General features: G+C 44.1%; 1 protein-coding gene across 11 annotated transcripts in view; it reads left to right on the forward strand.

The window, feature by feature from the left end:
• Nucleotides 1-8,444: 8,444 nt before the first annotated feature.
• The window catches only part of LOC112247333 (SET binding factor 1), a 76,725-nt gene continuing 70,552 nt past the window's right edge, over nt 8,445-14,617 (forward strand). For 10 of the 11 annotated variants that reach the window (XM_042311116.1, XM_042311122.1, XM_042311119.1 and 7 more), the window contains exon 1: nt 8,445-8,692. In XM_042311116.1, the coding sequence (XP_042167050.1) occupies nt 8,638-8,692 (55 nt within the window). In that variant the 5' untranslated portion in view covers nt 8,445-8,637. The remainder of the gene's footprint in view (nt 8,693-14,617) is intronic. The other variant, XM_042311126.1, reaches the window with a different exon arrangement.

Genomic DNA, 14,617 nt, shown 5'->3' on the forward strand with positions numbered 1-14,617 from the left:
CTAGCCGCCACCGATCCCTTTTCCTTTTCTGTTAGTTTAGTCTTATTAGTTGCACCTGTTCCTATTTGTGTTTTCTTGATTTGTTCGCCTATTTAAGCTTGTGAAGCCCGCTCTTGTTTGTGCGGGATTATTTTGTGTTCACGTTTTGAGTTGGAGGTGTTGTTGTGCTCCGGGCCGTGTTACCTTGTCTTTTGGGTTGGTCAGTGTTTTTCACCCGGTGTTTGGGCAGGACCATTTTGTGCCGGAATAAATTGCCATTTTTCCTTGAACCCTCTGCTCTCTGCACCTGATTCCTACCTTCCACTCCTAGTCATCCGTGACACAGTCATGCACTGGCGTTACTGGTTGTGTAATAATGTGGCAATTAGTGTACATGAGTAAGTGCTCTGTGCAGCACACACGGTGCTTGAAAAGATTCTCCAACTTTTACTCACTCTGGCTTTGAAATGGACCGACAGAGCGCCGTGATGTCCTGTCGAAACAATGTCTTGGTCAAGCAATCAAAGGACATGGATCTGTGATTGTGCGACCCTGCTTTCTTTTTATATATGTATATAATTTAAAACAGGGTACACATACAAAATTATGCACTTGATTAAGAATCATCGAGGATGAACACCAAAAAGTCTACGACTTATTCCCATTGTGGTCCTCATTTTCATGATAGCACGTAGAAAGTTTGGCATGTATCAGGATAAAAAAAAACAGAAGCTAAAATTGAAGGCAAATTGGTTATTTAGTCATAACAACACAACATATCCATACTATACACAAAGGAACGTTATTTAGCCATCATCAATGGGCGTGGAGGGAATTCTCACAGAGGCACACTATCCAATAACCGGGATGTCACCTTCCTTTAAAAGCTACACAGATTGGGAATAGTTTTAACAGAGGCTGACTATTCCACTCAGTGGCTCCTTAGTATAAAAAAAGTACCTTTCTCTGTCAGGCTTCTGAATCTATACACACACGCACACACACACACACACACACACACACGCACGCACACACACACACACAATCCTAGCTTTAGTGTTATGGTTGTGTGAGTCTCAAACATGGGGGAAGTAGTCAGACAAATACCTTGGGGCTGCCCCATGGATGATCCTATGTACCAGACTAAGCCAAGTCTGTGTGACCTTTGACTCAACGGGCAGCCAGTTGAGCTCCTGAAACTGGCTTCTACCAATATGAGTACGTGGGCTCAGATTCAACACCAGCCTAATCAACTTGTTCTGGGCTCTCTGAAGCTTGCAAAAATACATATACAACAATGTATTTTCATTGTCACAAGAAATGCACAATCTCCTGGCCTACGTAATGTCCAAATACTATCTTCAGCTCCAGGAGCGCCGTACAACTGTACTACAAGACAGACTTCAATATCACACAAATAACACTAGGTTTATACATTCCATTCACATACTCAAACAGACAATAATAATGTGTTGCCACGGTCACGGAGGGCGTGCCCAGGGAGAAGGAGAGCAAGTCTAGGTGAAATATGGACGCCAGTGCCTAAACACACTACATGTACAATAATTCCTATTTCTCATACTTTATTAAAAAACACCATCACTGCTCCCGCCCTCCCAAGGCAAGCCAACCAGCACATAGTGAGGGGATCCCCTGAATGACACAAACAGGAAGGGTTTTATACAAAAGGCCACACCCTTAAATAACAATGACACACACCTGGCGCAGGCAGACCAACAAGCGTGCGTTCAAAATAGGTAGACGGTTCTAACCCTTTACACTAGCATAGTCAAAATGAGTGCATTAGCTAGCCCTTTCTTACCACGTACCTTAGTGGCCATACTCCCCCTCCGATGTTGCCATCTAGTGTACATTCTAAGTAATTGCCGACTGTTTTGGCTGTGAGTACCTCTCCCGCTAGCTGTACCCTGATGCCTGAGGACTTGCTTAGTTTAAATTTAGACCCCAACAGAATTGCTTCTGTTTTGCCAAGGTGCAGAGATAACTTGTTGTCTATGAGCCATGCATGGATGTTAGTGAGCTCTACATTCATTCTGCAGTGTGGTTTAGTTTTTGTGAGACACCAGGAGTGCAGAATCCTCTTCATACAGAAACCGGTTACATGAGCAAGCATACTTTTTTTTATCATTAATGTACAGCAGGAATAACAGAGGCCCTAGCATGCTCCCCTGTGGCATGCCACAGTTTATGGATAGCCTCGGAGGGAAAACCATTTCCCTCTACCACTTGTTCCCTCCCCAACAAGTAGGACTCCCCCCATTCAAGAGTGGTACTGCCCAACCTCCTCTCTTCTTGTCTCAGCGTATGTGACATTTTTGGGGTCACAGACTGGCTGATTGGTTGTGTAAACGTTCTGAAATTGCAAAATGTTTTACTATAATTTCACTGGAGCCCTTATAAACAGAGGCTCCCCAGGGGCGAAACAGAACATATTACACACCATAATCTGTGTAGAAATCATCTGTGCTGTCTAATGTTGTGTACATAGGGGGGTCAGGGGATATGTCTGCTTATGGTTTCTGAACAGGAAGCACCACATAAACACATTACAGAGCTGAAGTGTTCTGATCATTTCTCTCAAAGTAGGTGGCTTCATTGCGAAACAACTTAATCGTTTTAGTACCAGTAATGTGCAGTCAAATGGCAGAGAAGATGTGCATACAAACAAACAACACCTGTGGGCTGGGGGAAGATTTATGGAGTCTCCCAGAGTCCAAAAGTTCCCCCCTGTTTCTGAGAAAACCTCTTGATAGATCCCTAAAAATATTTTCTTCATTATAGTACTTCATTTTCCGTATGTACTGCAAACAGTTACAGTACAGCCCACTAGGCACAGACATCAATTCAACGTCTATTCCACGTTGGGTAAAAATAATTTCATTGAAATGATGAGGAAACAACATTGATTCAATTTCCCAGTGGGTACCCAATAGCTGCTTTTCTTCCTTACACAGCAACTTGATCATAACTCAAGAATGATTTCTCAAATATTAATTTCTACTTTATCCATCTTCCAAAAATTCCATGTGCATCTATTCATTCATCCATCAATTCACTCATTTATTAATTTACTTCCTGCTTTTTCTGTCATTTCACTTTGTTATAGTGCAGTTCACTGTTTGTGAGTGTCTGCACAGTACCAGAAACCTCACTGTATCTGGTTATCTTACAATTGCTGCCCCCTAGTGAACCTCCTATCAGTCGAATGTTCTTCAGCAGAGGACAGTTACTGAGGCCAGCTGCAGAGGCACACATAGCTGAGCCCAGTGGAGCTTTGCCAAGCACAAAGGCTTTGACCTCCAATGGGGCTGGGGACAGACCAGATTATGTCCCAGATAGAAGATAAACATAATTTGTCAGCATTTTTTAAAACACAAGAAAACAAACATGATCAAATTAGGACTTTTTGTAATGTCAAGCAGACCCTTGAACCCTAAGTATGAGGCACCATTAAATCCTCCGTGAGAAATCATTTTGGAGACATGGTCTTTCCCACTGGGATGAGCATCTCCGTCTCCCCTGTGTGCTCACAGGCATAGTGGCTCCCCCCATCAAATTTGTTTACACCGCTAGTTTGTAGGGGATTGGGGCACAACCAAGATTGTTTGCGTGGCTAGTCGTCTCTCTGACAGCTCACAGTCAAGTTTGTTTGTATGGCTCTTGTTACCAGCGAGGGGCCGAAGGTGACAGGGGTTGGAGGAGATGGCCTGATTGAGTTAGGGTTTTGCCCAGTGTGCCCATTTCATGCGCAAATGAGGGATCACTCCTATGTGTGGTGAAAGATGTTAGCACAGACGGGGGGGGGGTGCTTGTTGCTCGGTGGGACAGTGGAGGCAGACAATAGTGGTGCTTCCAGAACTGACAGCGCCTGACTGGGCCCTTTTTAACTGGCGGCAGGAGAACAGGAGATCACAGTATCAAATAGCCAAACAAATAAAAGATTGATGACAGTATCATGGCTATGTACACTGAGTTTACAAAACATTAAGAACACCGGCTCTTTCCATGGTATAGACTGACCAGGTGAATCCAGGGGAAACCTATAATCCCTTATTGGTGTCACTTGTTAAATATAAAGGGTTAAAGAAGATTATTAAGACTTGAGACAATTGAGACGTAGATTATGTATGTCTGCCATTCAGAGGGTGAATGGGCTAGACAAAACAATTAAGTGACTTTGAACGGGTTATGGTAGTAGGTGCTTGGCACACCGGTTTGTGTTAAGAACTGCAACGCTGCTGGGTTTTTCACACTCAACAGTTTCCCGTGTGTTTCAAGAATGGTCCACCACCCAAAGGACATCCAGCCAATTTGACACAACTGTGGGAAGCATTAGAGTCAACATGGGCCAGCATCCCTGTGGAATGCTTTCGACACCTTGTAGAGTCCATGCCCGGACACATTTAGGCTGTTCTGAGGACAAAAGGGCAACTCAATATTAGGAAGGTTTTCCTAATCCTTGGTATACTCAGTGTAGAATAAAACAAGGTTTAACCTACTGCAATTAACCTACCTCATGCATTCTCTCAGAGGCATGCTTGGTTCATTAATACATTTACTTACAGACCTGGCAATGACCATGGGCAGGTGTTAAGTTTCTTTCAACTCATTGAATGGGCAGGAATTTTCAAAATACAACTTGCTTATAATATATATTTTTTATATACAGTAAATTCATGTGACCTTTAATTCACTTTAAATACATGAACAGAAGAGGTCTTGCACCAGAGAGCTCAGGAGAGACATCTCTGACATCTCTACCAGCCTTGAAGCTTTTTCTCTGTTATGAGTGAAAACACTAATAATTACATAGCAGGAATATAGAGTTTACTGTACACAAAGCCCTTTGCTACATTTCCCATCGCCTGCGGGTGTGTGCGTGCTCCAGGCACCTGGGTACCATGGGTACTCTGTGGATCTCTGACCCCAGGGAAGTAGTGAGGAGGCTGAGCCTTGCAGCCTGGGTCAGGGCCTCTCCTATCAACCACAGATTGGTCCAATGACCACTTCATACAGGCCTCAGTCTGTCTAACACATGCATTTGGTTTGTTTTCTCAAATAGTAAATTCCCACGGCAGATAAACATCATAGGCTCAATTACTATTGTGTTTATGTATACTTAGATGGTATCTGCCTCCTTGAGAGGAAACATTCTGTATTATTGCAGCACTATAGACGTCAGTTGGATTGACATCCTGAACTATCTCTCTTCCTTCCACAGTGGCAGCACTGCAGTATATATAGACCAGATTGGACCTTTACCAGAAAATCATAAAACAGTTCCCCTTTTCACTTCTATCGTCAGATACAGTACAGTTTGAGACCCTTGGGGAAGTGAAACCTTTTGATCTCTACTCTTCTTGTCCTCATTAAGGACATTTTCACGCTTGCATAATCTCAGAGGATGAGCAATTGAACGCTTGATGCCCCACGAGAGCTATGATTTGTAAGAGGCTTTCAACCCACTTCCTGTCTGTTGGTTTGTTAGCAGGAAGTTAGCAGGAAGTCAGAGGCCTGACAGTTCTTCTCTTTGTGTTCTGAGTGGGCTGTGTGTCATGAGTTACAGAGAATCAGTGACAGGAGGAGCTGGCCCTCTCTGTCGCTGTTTCTGTCTCGGTCTTTTTCTCTGTTTGACAATAATAATTGATGTAGGAACTGAGATCAATAACTGTAGCCAATTCTCTCTGCTTAAAAGTCCGTTTTCACACGCTAATGGCACTTTCAAGTGTAACTCAAAATATTAACTTATTAATTTTGCTTAGTAATATTAGCAACACACAACATAATAACAGTGTATGTATGCCAATCTGAGATGTTGCTATCTGTGCTATGTCTACCCAGGGCATGGATGCTCCTAACAGGGGAGACACATGAGCGGTGAGAAGGACCAGGAATGTCAGCATCGCTGGGCTGGGTCGTCTTCAGAGGGGAACTGGAACTGGATGTGGAGATGAAACAGCTGCAACGGACAACTTCATTAGTTTGGACTACGGGAAAAGGAGGACTGAGCACGCCCCCATTCTCATCGGCGGGGCTGTAGTTGAACAGGTTGAGAGCTTCAAGTTCCTTGATGTCCACATCAACAACAAACTATCATGGTCCAAACACACCAAGACAGTCATGAAGAGGGCACAACAAAGCCTATTCCCCTCAGAAGAATGAACATTTGGACCATTTTGCATGGGCTTTCAGATCCTCAAAAAGTTCTACAGCTGCACCATCAAGAGCATCCTGACTGGTTACATCACTGTCTGGTATGGCAACTGCTCGGCCTCCAACCGCAAGGCACAACAGAGGGTAGTGCCTACGGCCCAGTACATCACTGGGCCAAGCATCCTGCCATCCAGGACCTCTATTCCAGGCGTTGTCAGAGGAAGGCCCTAACAATTGTCAGACTCCAGCCACCCTAGTCATAGATTGCTCTCTCTGCTACCGCATGGCAAGCGGTACCGGAGCGCTAAGTCTAGGTCCAAAATACTTATTGTACAGCTTCTACCCCCAAGCCAAAAGACTACTGAACAGCTAATCAAATGGCTACCCAGACTATTTGCATTGCCCCTCCCCCCACACTTTTACGCTGCTGTTACTCTCTGGTCATTATCTATGCATAGTCACTTTAACTCTACCTACATGAACATATTACCTCAATTACCTCGACTAACCGGTGCCCCCGCACATTGACTCTGTACTGGTACCCCCTGTATATAGCCTCGCTATTGATATTTTACTGCTGATCTTTAATTATTTGTTATTTTAATTTCAAATGTTTTAGTTATCTATTTTTTACTTACCACTTAGTTTTCTTAAAACTGCATTGTTGGTTAAGGGAATGTAAGTAAGCATTTCACTGTAAGGTCTAAGATACCTGTTGTATTTGGCACGTGACAAATACAATTTCATTTGATTTGATTTGTCTTTCTCAAGGCATTGTGGGGGAACTTGATCAGTGTATCCATTGTAACTAAGGCCAGAAGGCTCTAGGTCGTTCTCTCAGGTCTCTCTGTATCTACAACACCTTTATTTAAGCACCAGCAGGGTTACTGCAGTTAACAGGGCAGTGAATATTGCTACCTTAAAGCCTAGTGCTCAACCAGGAAAGCCAAGGAGATGGATCTTGTGTGTTTCCCTCCCTCCTTCCTACTGGCAGTTTGTCAATTGAAGTTCAAGGCCATGTGTCCCGTCAGCTGTAAGAAGCATAGACCATCCCCCTTGACCTGACTCACTACAGGCATAGGAAAATAGCATCACTCTATTGTCAACAATGATTTATCTACAGTATATGCTATTGGGTTGACACTGTGCTCACTAAAGGGGGAAGGTATAGGGTGTTTCTTGACATACATTTTTTTGCCAACCACCCACAGTGACAGTCTATCATTCTAAGTCAAGGGGTGATACCAAGTGCAGTAAGAGAGAAGGCTATACAAAACAAAAACAAAAAACAAAAATGCTTAAGAGCCATGCTTGGTTTTTAATCCTGGAGTGTTAAGTACTTTGGGTCAAAGGTCACAGTGCAGGAAGTGTTGGAATTTTCTCAGTGGTGTTACGGTGCCAGCATCCAAGGACAGCAGGCTGCACGAAACAGGGCCTCTGTTTCAGAGGATGGATAAATGTCATGGAACAATGTCAAGTGCTCTGCAGATTTACGCTGGAATTTGACATGGGCATGAATGTATTGTGTAACAGGTACTTTAGTCCTGTTCAGGCGATCACGAGGAGACAATGCGAGTGACGCTTGTGGTTAGGATCACACTGGCTATTCAACTGCACACAGAGGTGATGTTCTATTTAATCTCTCTCTCTCTCATACAAGCATACTGCGGAAAACTGAACATTTATAAATCCTATTTAATATTGATTATTTTCTGTATAGTCCAAGATTACATTTCAACTATATGGGCTACCATCTGTTTTGACCACACACACACTGCGAAAGCAGGAATTCCTGTGGGCTGTCCTCTGATCAGTTCTGGCAGACCCTCTGATTCTAGAGTAATTTCAGCAATGACATGCGGGCTGGGGAACACTTGTGACAGATATGAGGAAGATATGGTCTCTAGTTTAGATAACCAAAATATTGACAGTGAGTGCACAGAAAGGTTATGATACAGTTTTGTCATTTTCACTGTAAAAAGTCAATTTGGGCTGTCAAAGCCTTGTTTCAACGTGTTTATTTGATATGTTGATGTGCATTGGTAGACTACATAAGGTTTCCCAAGTACCTTGCCTTGTAGCCAAGATGTTATTGATGCATGCTAAATACACTAATTGTTCAGAATCATTCTACCGCAAATATTGCATGTTTTCAGTAACATAATTGTCAGCATCTAGCTAGCAACGTGTTGCATTTCTAGGCAATAGTGGTTATAGTTTTTTTGCAAGAGATCTACACCCAACTACATTCATTAATGGGACGTCGTGGGACATTCTTGCCGTGCGCCCCTCCCTGTAACCCAGTGCGCAGAATCATCACACTCCGCTGTCAGCGCAAGACATACTGACGGTATGGCGGCAGGATACAGCAGGAAGGATGCTACTGTCGCCCGTGATGTGTCTTTCGCCAACAGAATGTGAATGGAATATCGACGGTAAAGGGAAAGGATACCGCAATAAAGGCCTGTCTCCGTGAACTCCGAGATGGCCAGGCTCGCCGACTACTTCGTGGTGGTCGGTTACGACCTCGATAAGAGAGGTGAGTTTTGGGCTAGCTATTTTCCTAAGTGCTAGCTAGCTAATGCTGGCGTATTAGCCGCGGTTCAGCCCTGGTAAACATGAGGAGGCGGAGGAAAGGGAGGCGGGGACGGGCCGGGACAAAACGACGTCCCACAGTTGTGGGGTGTCTTATCCGGCAGAGCACTGAACTATAAATCGCGGATGTCAAAGGCCTCTCGTCTGGTGTCATTTCAAACCACGAGGAAAGAGTTTGAGTGAATGTCTGCATTCCATTTTTTTTTTGCTGTCATTCATAATTTTCATAGTCAAACGAATAATTTTCAAACGAATAACTGAAGTGAAATTGCCAGCTAACTAGCTTAGTGAAGGATTCTTGTTAGCTTGCTAGCTAACGACTTGTTGGCGGCGTTGGTTAGAGTAGACTTCTAGTTCATACGGATTTATTAAATCAACTTGTTAACTAAAGCAAAACCATTTTCTGTCACCTCGCCAAGCTAACAGGAATGAGCTAGCAAAGCAAACGTCACACATTCGTGTCGAGATTTTACATGATGAGGTCGAAATTATAAGGACCAGTTGGTCATTCTGAGAAGCAAAGCAGATCTTTGCTTGATAAGCGTACTATTTTTTTTTTATTGCCAATGCTTGTGAACAACTAACGTATGTTTTAGAAATGAAAGTATTGTTGGTTGTTTTCTTTGTCTGTTTTTGTTTGTGGACTAACCTAGATGGCTTTGCCCCTCCCCAAGCCACTTGAACCAGAGTGGCCGGAACCGAGCCCAGTAGATGCTCAGTTTTCTTCCTGTTGTGTTTCGGACGCTGAGCGTTTGGGACCGTTATCTGACGCTCCCCCGGTTTGTGCGGTGTCCTAGATCTGTGCGGTATAATGGCCTGTTCACCATGAAATATTAAAGCCGCTTTATCCGATGAATATATTAAGCTATTTGGAAACTTGTAACGTCTTTTATTTATAGAATGGATTCTGTTTATGATTTATTTAGATGGAGCATGCAGAAACATCGTAGCATGACAAGTTCTCAGCGTCTAAAATCAAGCAAGAACTGGCTTGTGTACTTATTTCTTGGTTGGAAGGTTGAGGTTGGACAACAACGAACATTTAGTTTTTCTTTACATACATTTAATGCATGTCTGTCTTTGAAGGGGCCAATCCCTGCAAGGTTGAGTGGCAGGATGTTATGATGTGGACGTTGCACACACTGCAGAATGTCTCTCCTTCCTGTATCTACCCTGCTGTTCTTGCTGCTGAATGCAGACTAGGCCTGTAAAGCATCTGGGAAGCAGACAGTAAAACCCCAAGCGCTGAGGTGATCAAGGAGAAACGAGGCCTACGTACACAATAAAAAAACAAGACTTGGGGATTATGATTTGTCTGTCGTTGAAACCCCCGTTTACAGCAGCCCAATGCTTAATAAATACATGCATTGTAAATAACTTGCTGCAACATATGCATCTGACATTTTATTCTTTAAAGTATGCACTTTACTTTTCAGCAACACAAGCTTATTTTAGTCTTACCCCCTGTTCCTGAACACTGACCCCATACTCATTACCTAAAGTGGCTACCCACTCTTCTGCAATCAGATCGATACTCCAGTTTGATACTCTTTATTCTGTTAGGCTGACGCATGCTCCCAGGGGCAATGACATTGTCTTCTGACATCATTCTCGCATACCAGAGAGAGCTTGGTGCTCCCTGACATTTTGACAGAGCTGTAGTCCTGCCATGTCCTGAAAGCACAGATGTGGAGGTGTTGCTTCATCTGTGTTTTGACTGACACACATTTACACAGGCCTGGAATGTTTCACAACTGCTGACTAACAGGTTGGGTGTGTGAGCTCATCTGTGTTTGCAAGTTACTTCCACTGTCTGAGTTGAAACATCACAGTATTTCTAGAGAAGATGCTTCCCGGGGGATAACATCCTCAACATAACATTCAGGGATGGAGAAAAGCTTTTACCTGCATACACCCATCCTTTTAATTGTATGTGACCACGCTTAGAATTAGAGTCGACAGTGTACAATGTAAAGCATTCATCAGTTGAATTATTAGAAGAGGATATCCAGAGAAACAAAACCTCTCTACACCCTGTGGGGCAGGTTTTGCTACTGTACTGTTTACAGTCAATGTTGTGGTTGTAGGGCACGCCCCTGCCCTGATGACCACTGCCTACAGCTCCCATTCACACACCCCATTAGTCACTAAGGTGTCAGGTAGCCTGATAGTTGTGCTCAACCCAAACTCTCATCGATCAGATAGACTTCACATGGGGAGCCAAAATGGCCGGGATATGGTCAGCCTGACTGGGGCTTCTTGTGTAGCTCTGTTTTGACAGCCGTCCCCTTTTGTGCTGAGAACACTGCGGCGAATCGGATACTCCGTCCGCGGGGCTCCTGGCCCAAACAGGAAATAGGAGAGAGGACTCTTGGGAGATGTTTAGAGCGAGAATCCAGGTTGTCCCTCTGTTGTGTGTCTGTGTTCTATGAAAACTGGGAGAGGAGGAGGAGGGGGGGGTTGTGTTCTCATGTGGGTGGGGAGCTGTATGTAATTTTGTGGAAGCCAAGATCTCATTCCATGATCAGCCACAACACACACTGCTCTCTGTTCTGACCCCTTTTCTACTTCCCTCCCAGGCAGTTGGAGGAGTGTTACTGTTTGTGTATGCAGCAGTGGGGGACTAGACAGAATGCACAGCAGTTGTTTTTCACCCAGGAGTGACAACTCTGGCACTGTGAGAGAGCCTGGACCAGAGCTCAGCGTTGTGCCTCCGCTCCCTTTACAACAGCATGCAGCTCAGCTAGAGGTACACAGATCTGTATAGAGGAGAGAAACATGAAGAATGCCACCTACTGTAGTATTGTCCAATTCATTATAAAACAAAATACCTATCAGCGACAAGTGAGCAGCATTCTTGTCATTGACAGCCAGGAAATTCACCCAATGCTTCTTTAGGTCAGGTGCATAGATATGCCTATGTTTTGCTGGACGATTTGAATTAGCTTTACATTTAGAGACTGCCAGAGTGAGACTGAAACACCACAACAACCATTGCAGCGGAAAAGGACATGAGAGAGAGGAGTGCTGGGTTCTTGCCAGCACTCCTCTCGTCTCGATCTGTGGGCTACCACTTCCCCCCTGGTTCTAGAGCAGGCCAGGGTGCAGCCACTCAGGGCTTCCAGAAATAGACCTCACAATCTGTCTTTCATAGGGGACGGGGGTGCTGCTGGAAGGGGGACAGAGCTGTGTGTGTGTGTCGGAATGTCTCTACCATGGGACTCGTCATGCCGTGGTATCTTGGTAACATTACTGCTTCCCTGTCTGTTAGGCTGTAAACAAACACTGCTTGTCTCAGTGTGAAACTACACTGAATACTGGCTGGTCTGGTGTCTCTCTGGGCTTGTGCCGGATACTTCTCTCCCTGCAGACATGATGTAAAGTGACTCTCTGGTCCCTGCTCTGACCTGGATGTAAGCCTACTGCTCTTCTAGTGAAGGACTTTTGTTTATGTCCCTGCCCCAGCCTGGGGCTGTGTGCTTGTGTGTGCGTGTGACTGTTTCATCGCTGTCTGTCCGCTGAAATGAATGCTCCTTGTTCAGGAGGCAGACGAGTGCCCCAGGGCCCTGCAGCCTGACCTCAGTGACCCACTTCTAGAAGCTAGTGATGGGGATAAAAATGGATACAGTTACATATTGGGATATTATTTGACGATACATCTTATTGCTTTGCAAATTTCACAATATTATTTTTGCGCTAGTAGGCTGTACCTGCACCAATACTCCAGTATTTTTCCTTCATAGCTTGTTCTCAATCTACTTTTTAAATAGGGAGTCAATTGTTTAGAATCTCATTACGTATTGTATTGGCACATAAATATTGTGATACTATTCTATCGTGAGGTCTCTGGCAATTCCCAATCCTGCTTTGCTTTGATGGTCTTCCATGGAATTTGGAGAATTTATCCCCCTCACCCTTCCTCTCCTCCTGCTGTTACCCCTCAGGGCAGGACTGGGGCAATCCTGTTCCCAGTCAGCCTGGGATTAGAGGAGTAATCGTTCCAATCCCCCCCAGGGTATATCAGCGGTGGGACTAGATTGTCTCTTAGGCCAGTACAGTTTTATCTATGATCAAGACCCCCTCCCCTTCATCATTACCATCAAAGAAAGGAATTATAATCTGGTGGCCCACTGTGTTTGGCCTAATCCCGCACACAGCATCTGATTGGTTGAAAGGGACAGAGGAAGCAATGCTGATTGGTCCTGGGCCGGAAAAGGTTGCTCCTGATTGATGATTATTCATCTCTGGTGAATGGATGATTACATTTAAAAAAAAATGTTTTTAACAGTTGTCAACCCCACCCCCTTCCCTCTCCCAGGGAAAGCTGTTTGATTTCTGGGTTCCAGATTATTACTGTGTGTTGTTCACCCCCCCAACCCCTGCTGTTTTTTGTATGCACCCATCCTTGTAGGTCACTCCAGATTTGATTGTCTATTAATATGCAAATGTGCTGTGTTCCTCAAAGTGTGGTCCACTGGCTCTTTTCTCGGTGTCTCTGTACCCGTCTGTCTACTTGGCAGCATTTTCCAGTAGAGCCGGCCGGCGGCTAATCAGCGGGATACAGACTCATTTTCAGCAGGCTGTTTGTCCGTACGTTAGTCACACGTGATAGCTGACACGATTTTGACGAAACTTGGTAAATGATGCGTCTTGCCATATAGATATGGCATTTACAAAATTACACACATTTTCCAGCTGGTGATGCTATAACGATATTGAAAATGCAAACTTTGAAAGGACCCAAACTCATGAAATTTGGTACAGATGTCCTTCTCCTCACAAGGAACACATTTATCCCAATGTCCCATAAGGTCTGCCATTATGGTTCAGAATTTCTTGAAAAACACTTAACACTACTCTTCTGGCACCTAATGACCGATCTGCACCAAACTTGATATATGGCATCTATGGACAACGGTCTCTCGACGCAATATTTTCCAGACTAGTACCTAATGAATGATGCATCATGCCATAGAGATTTGTCATTTACCAAATTACAAGGATTGTCCCAAAGGGGGCCGTTGCATCATTCGTGGGGGACGACCTGTTTACTGTTGCCATTGTATTAAGTAGGCTACTTTTCATTTAAGTTTCAATTCTCTAGTCCGTCAAGCCATCGCCCGCTAGAAAGAAAGATCTGCATCTTCTAGTGATCTATTGATAGGATAGGTGCCTGTCGGTCACAAAGCGAGCGATGACAGGGAAATGCAGTCTGTTTTCTGTCCTGCCTCCTGGTACAATTTGTGTGTGCTGTGTTTGGTTGCAGTCAAATTTCTTTACACAGAGAAAGGAGAGAGCATGATGCTCGTGAATTTGCACGTCCCCATGTAATGTAAGCAGTAACGATGAGAGAAGTGACCATATACACGTGGATAGGTATATGCCCGCTAAAAACCACTTAGCACCTCGAGTGATGGAGTAGCCACTATTAACCACAAAAAATGAGTGATGTAGGCGAAAACAGTGGCAGTGATAGCCATGGAGAAAAAAACAGCTTCCAACGAAGAAATGATTGATTCAAAGGGTTAAACTGTTTCAGTAATTTGGAAGTGGTTTGGCTCTTTGAAGTCCGACAAAGAGCAGAGCAATCAATGTTCAATGTAAATTGTTCCGTAGACAGGTGGCTACGAAGTCTGGTAATACGTCAAACCTTTTTCAACATCTGAAGCAAAATCACTCTTTGGAACATGCAGAAAGTTTGAGTTTGTGCCTTGGTATTTATAAACGCCCATCAAGCACCAGCCAATCTAGGGATGTTTGCAAGCAAACCTTGAAAAGACAAAGACATGACAAATGCTATTATGCATTGCATTGGACATGCTACCAATTAGCACAGTCGAAAAGGAAGGTTTCAAGATGCTTATCAATT

Source organism: Oncorhynchus tshawytscha, linkage group LG33 (genome assembly GCF_018296145.1).
Source record: "Oncorhynchus tshawytscha isolate Ot180627B linkage group LG33, Otsh_v2.0, whole genome shotgun sequence".
Classification (NCBI taxonomy): domain Eukaryota; kingdom Metazoa; phylum Chordata; class Actinopteri; order Salmoniformes; family Salmonidae; genus Oncorhynchus; species Oncorhynchus tshawytscha.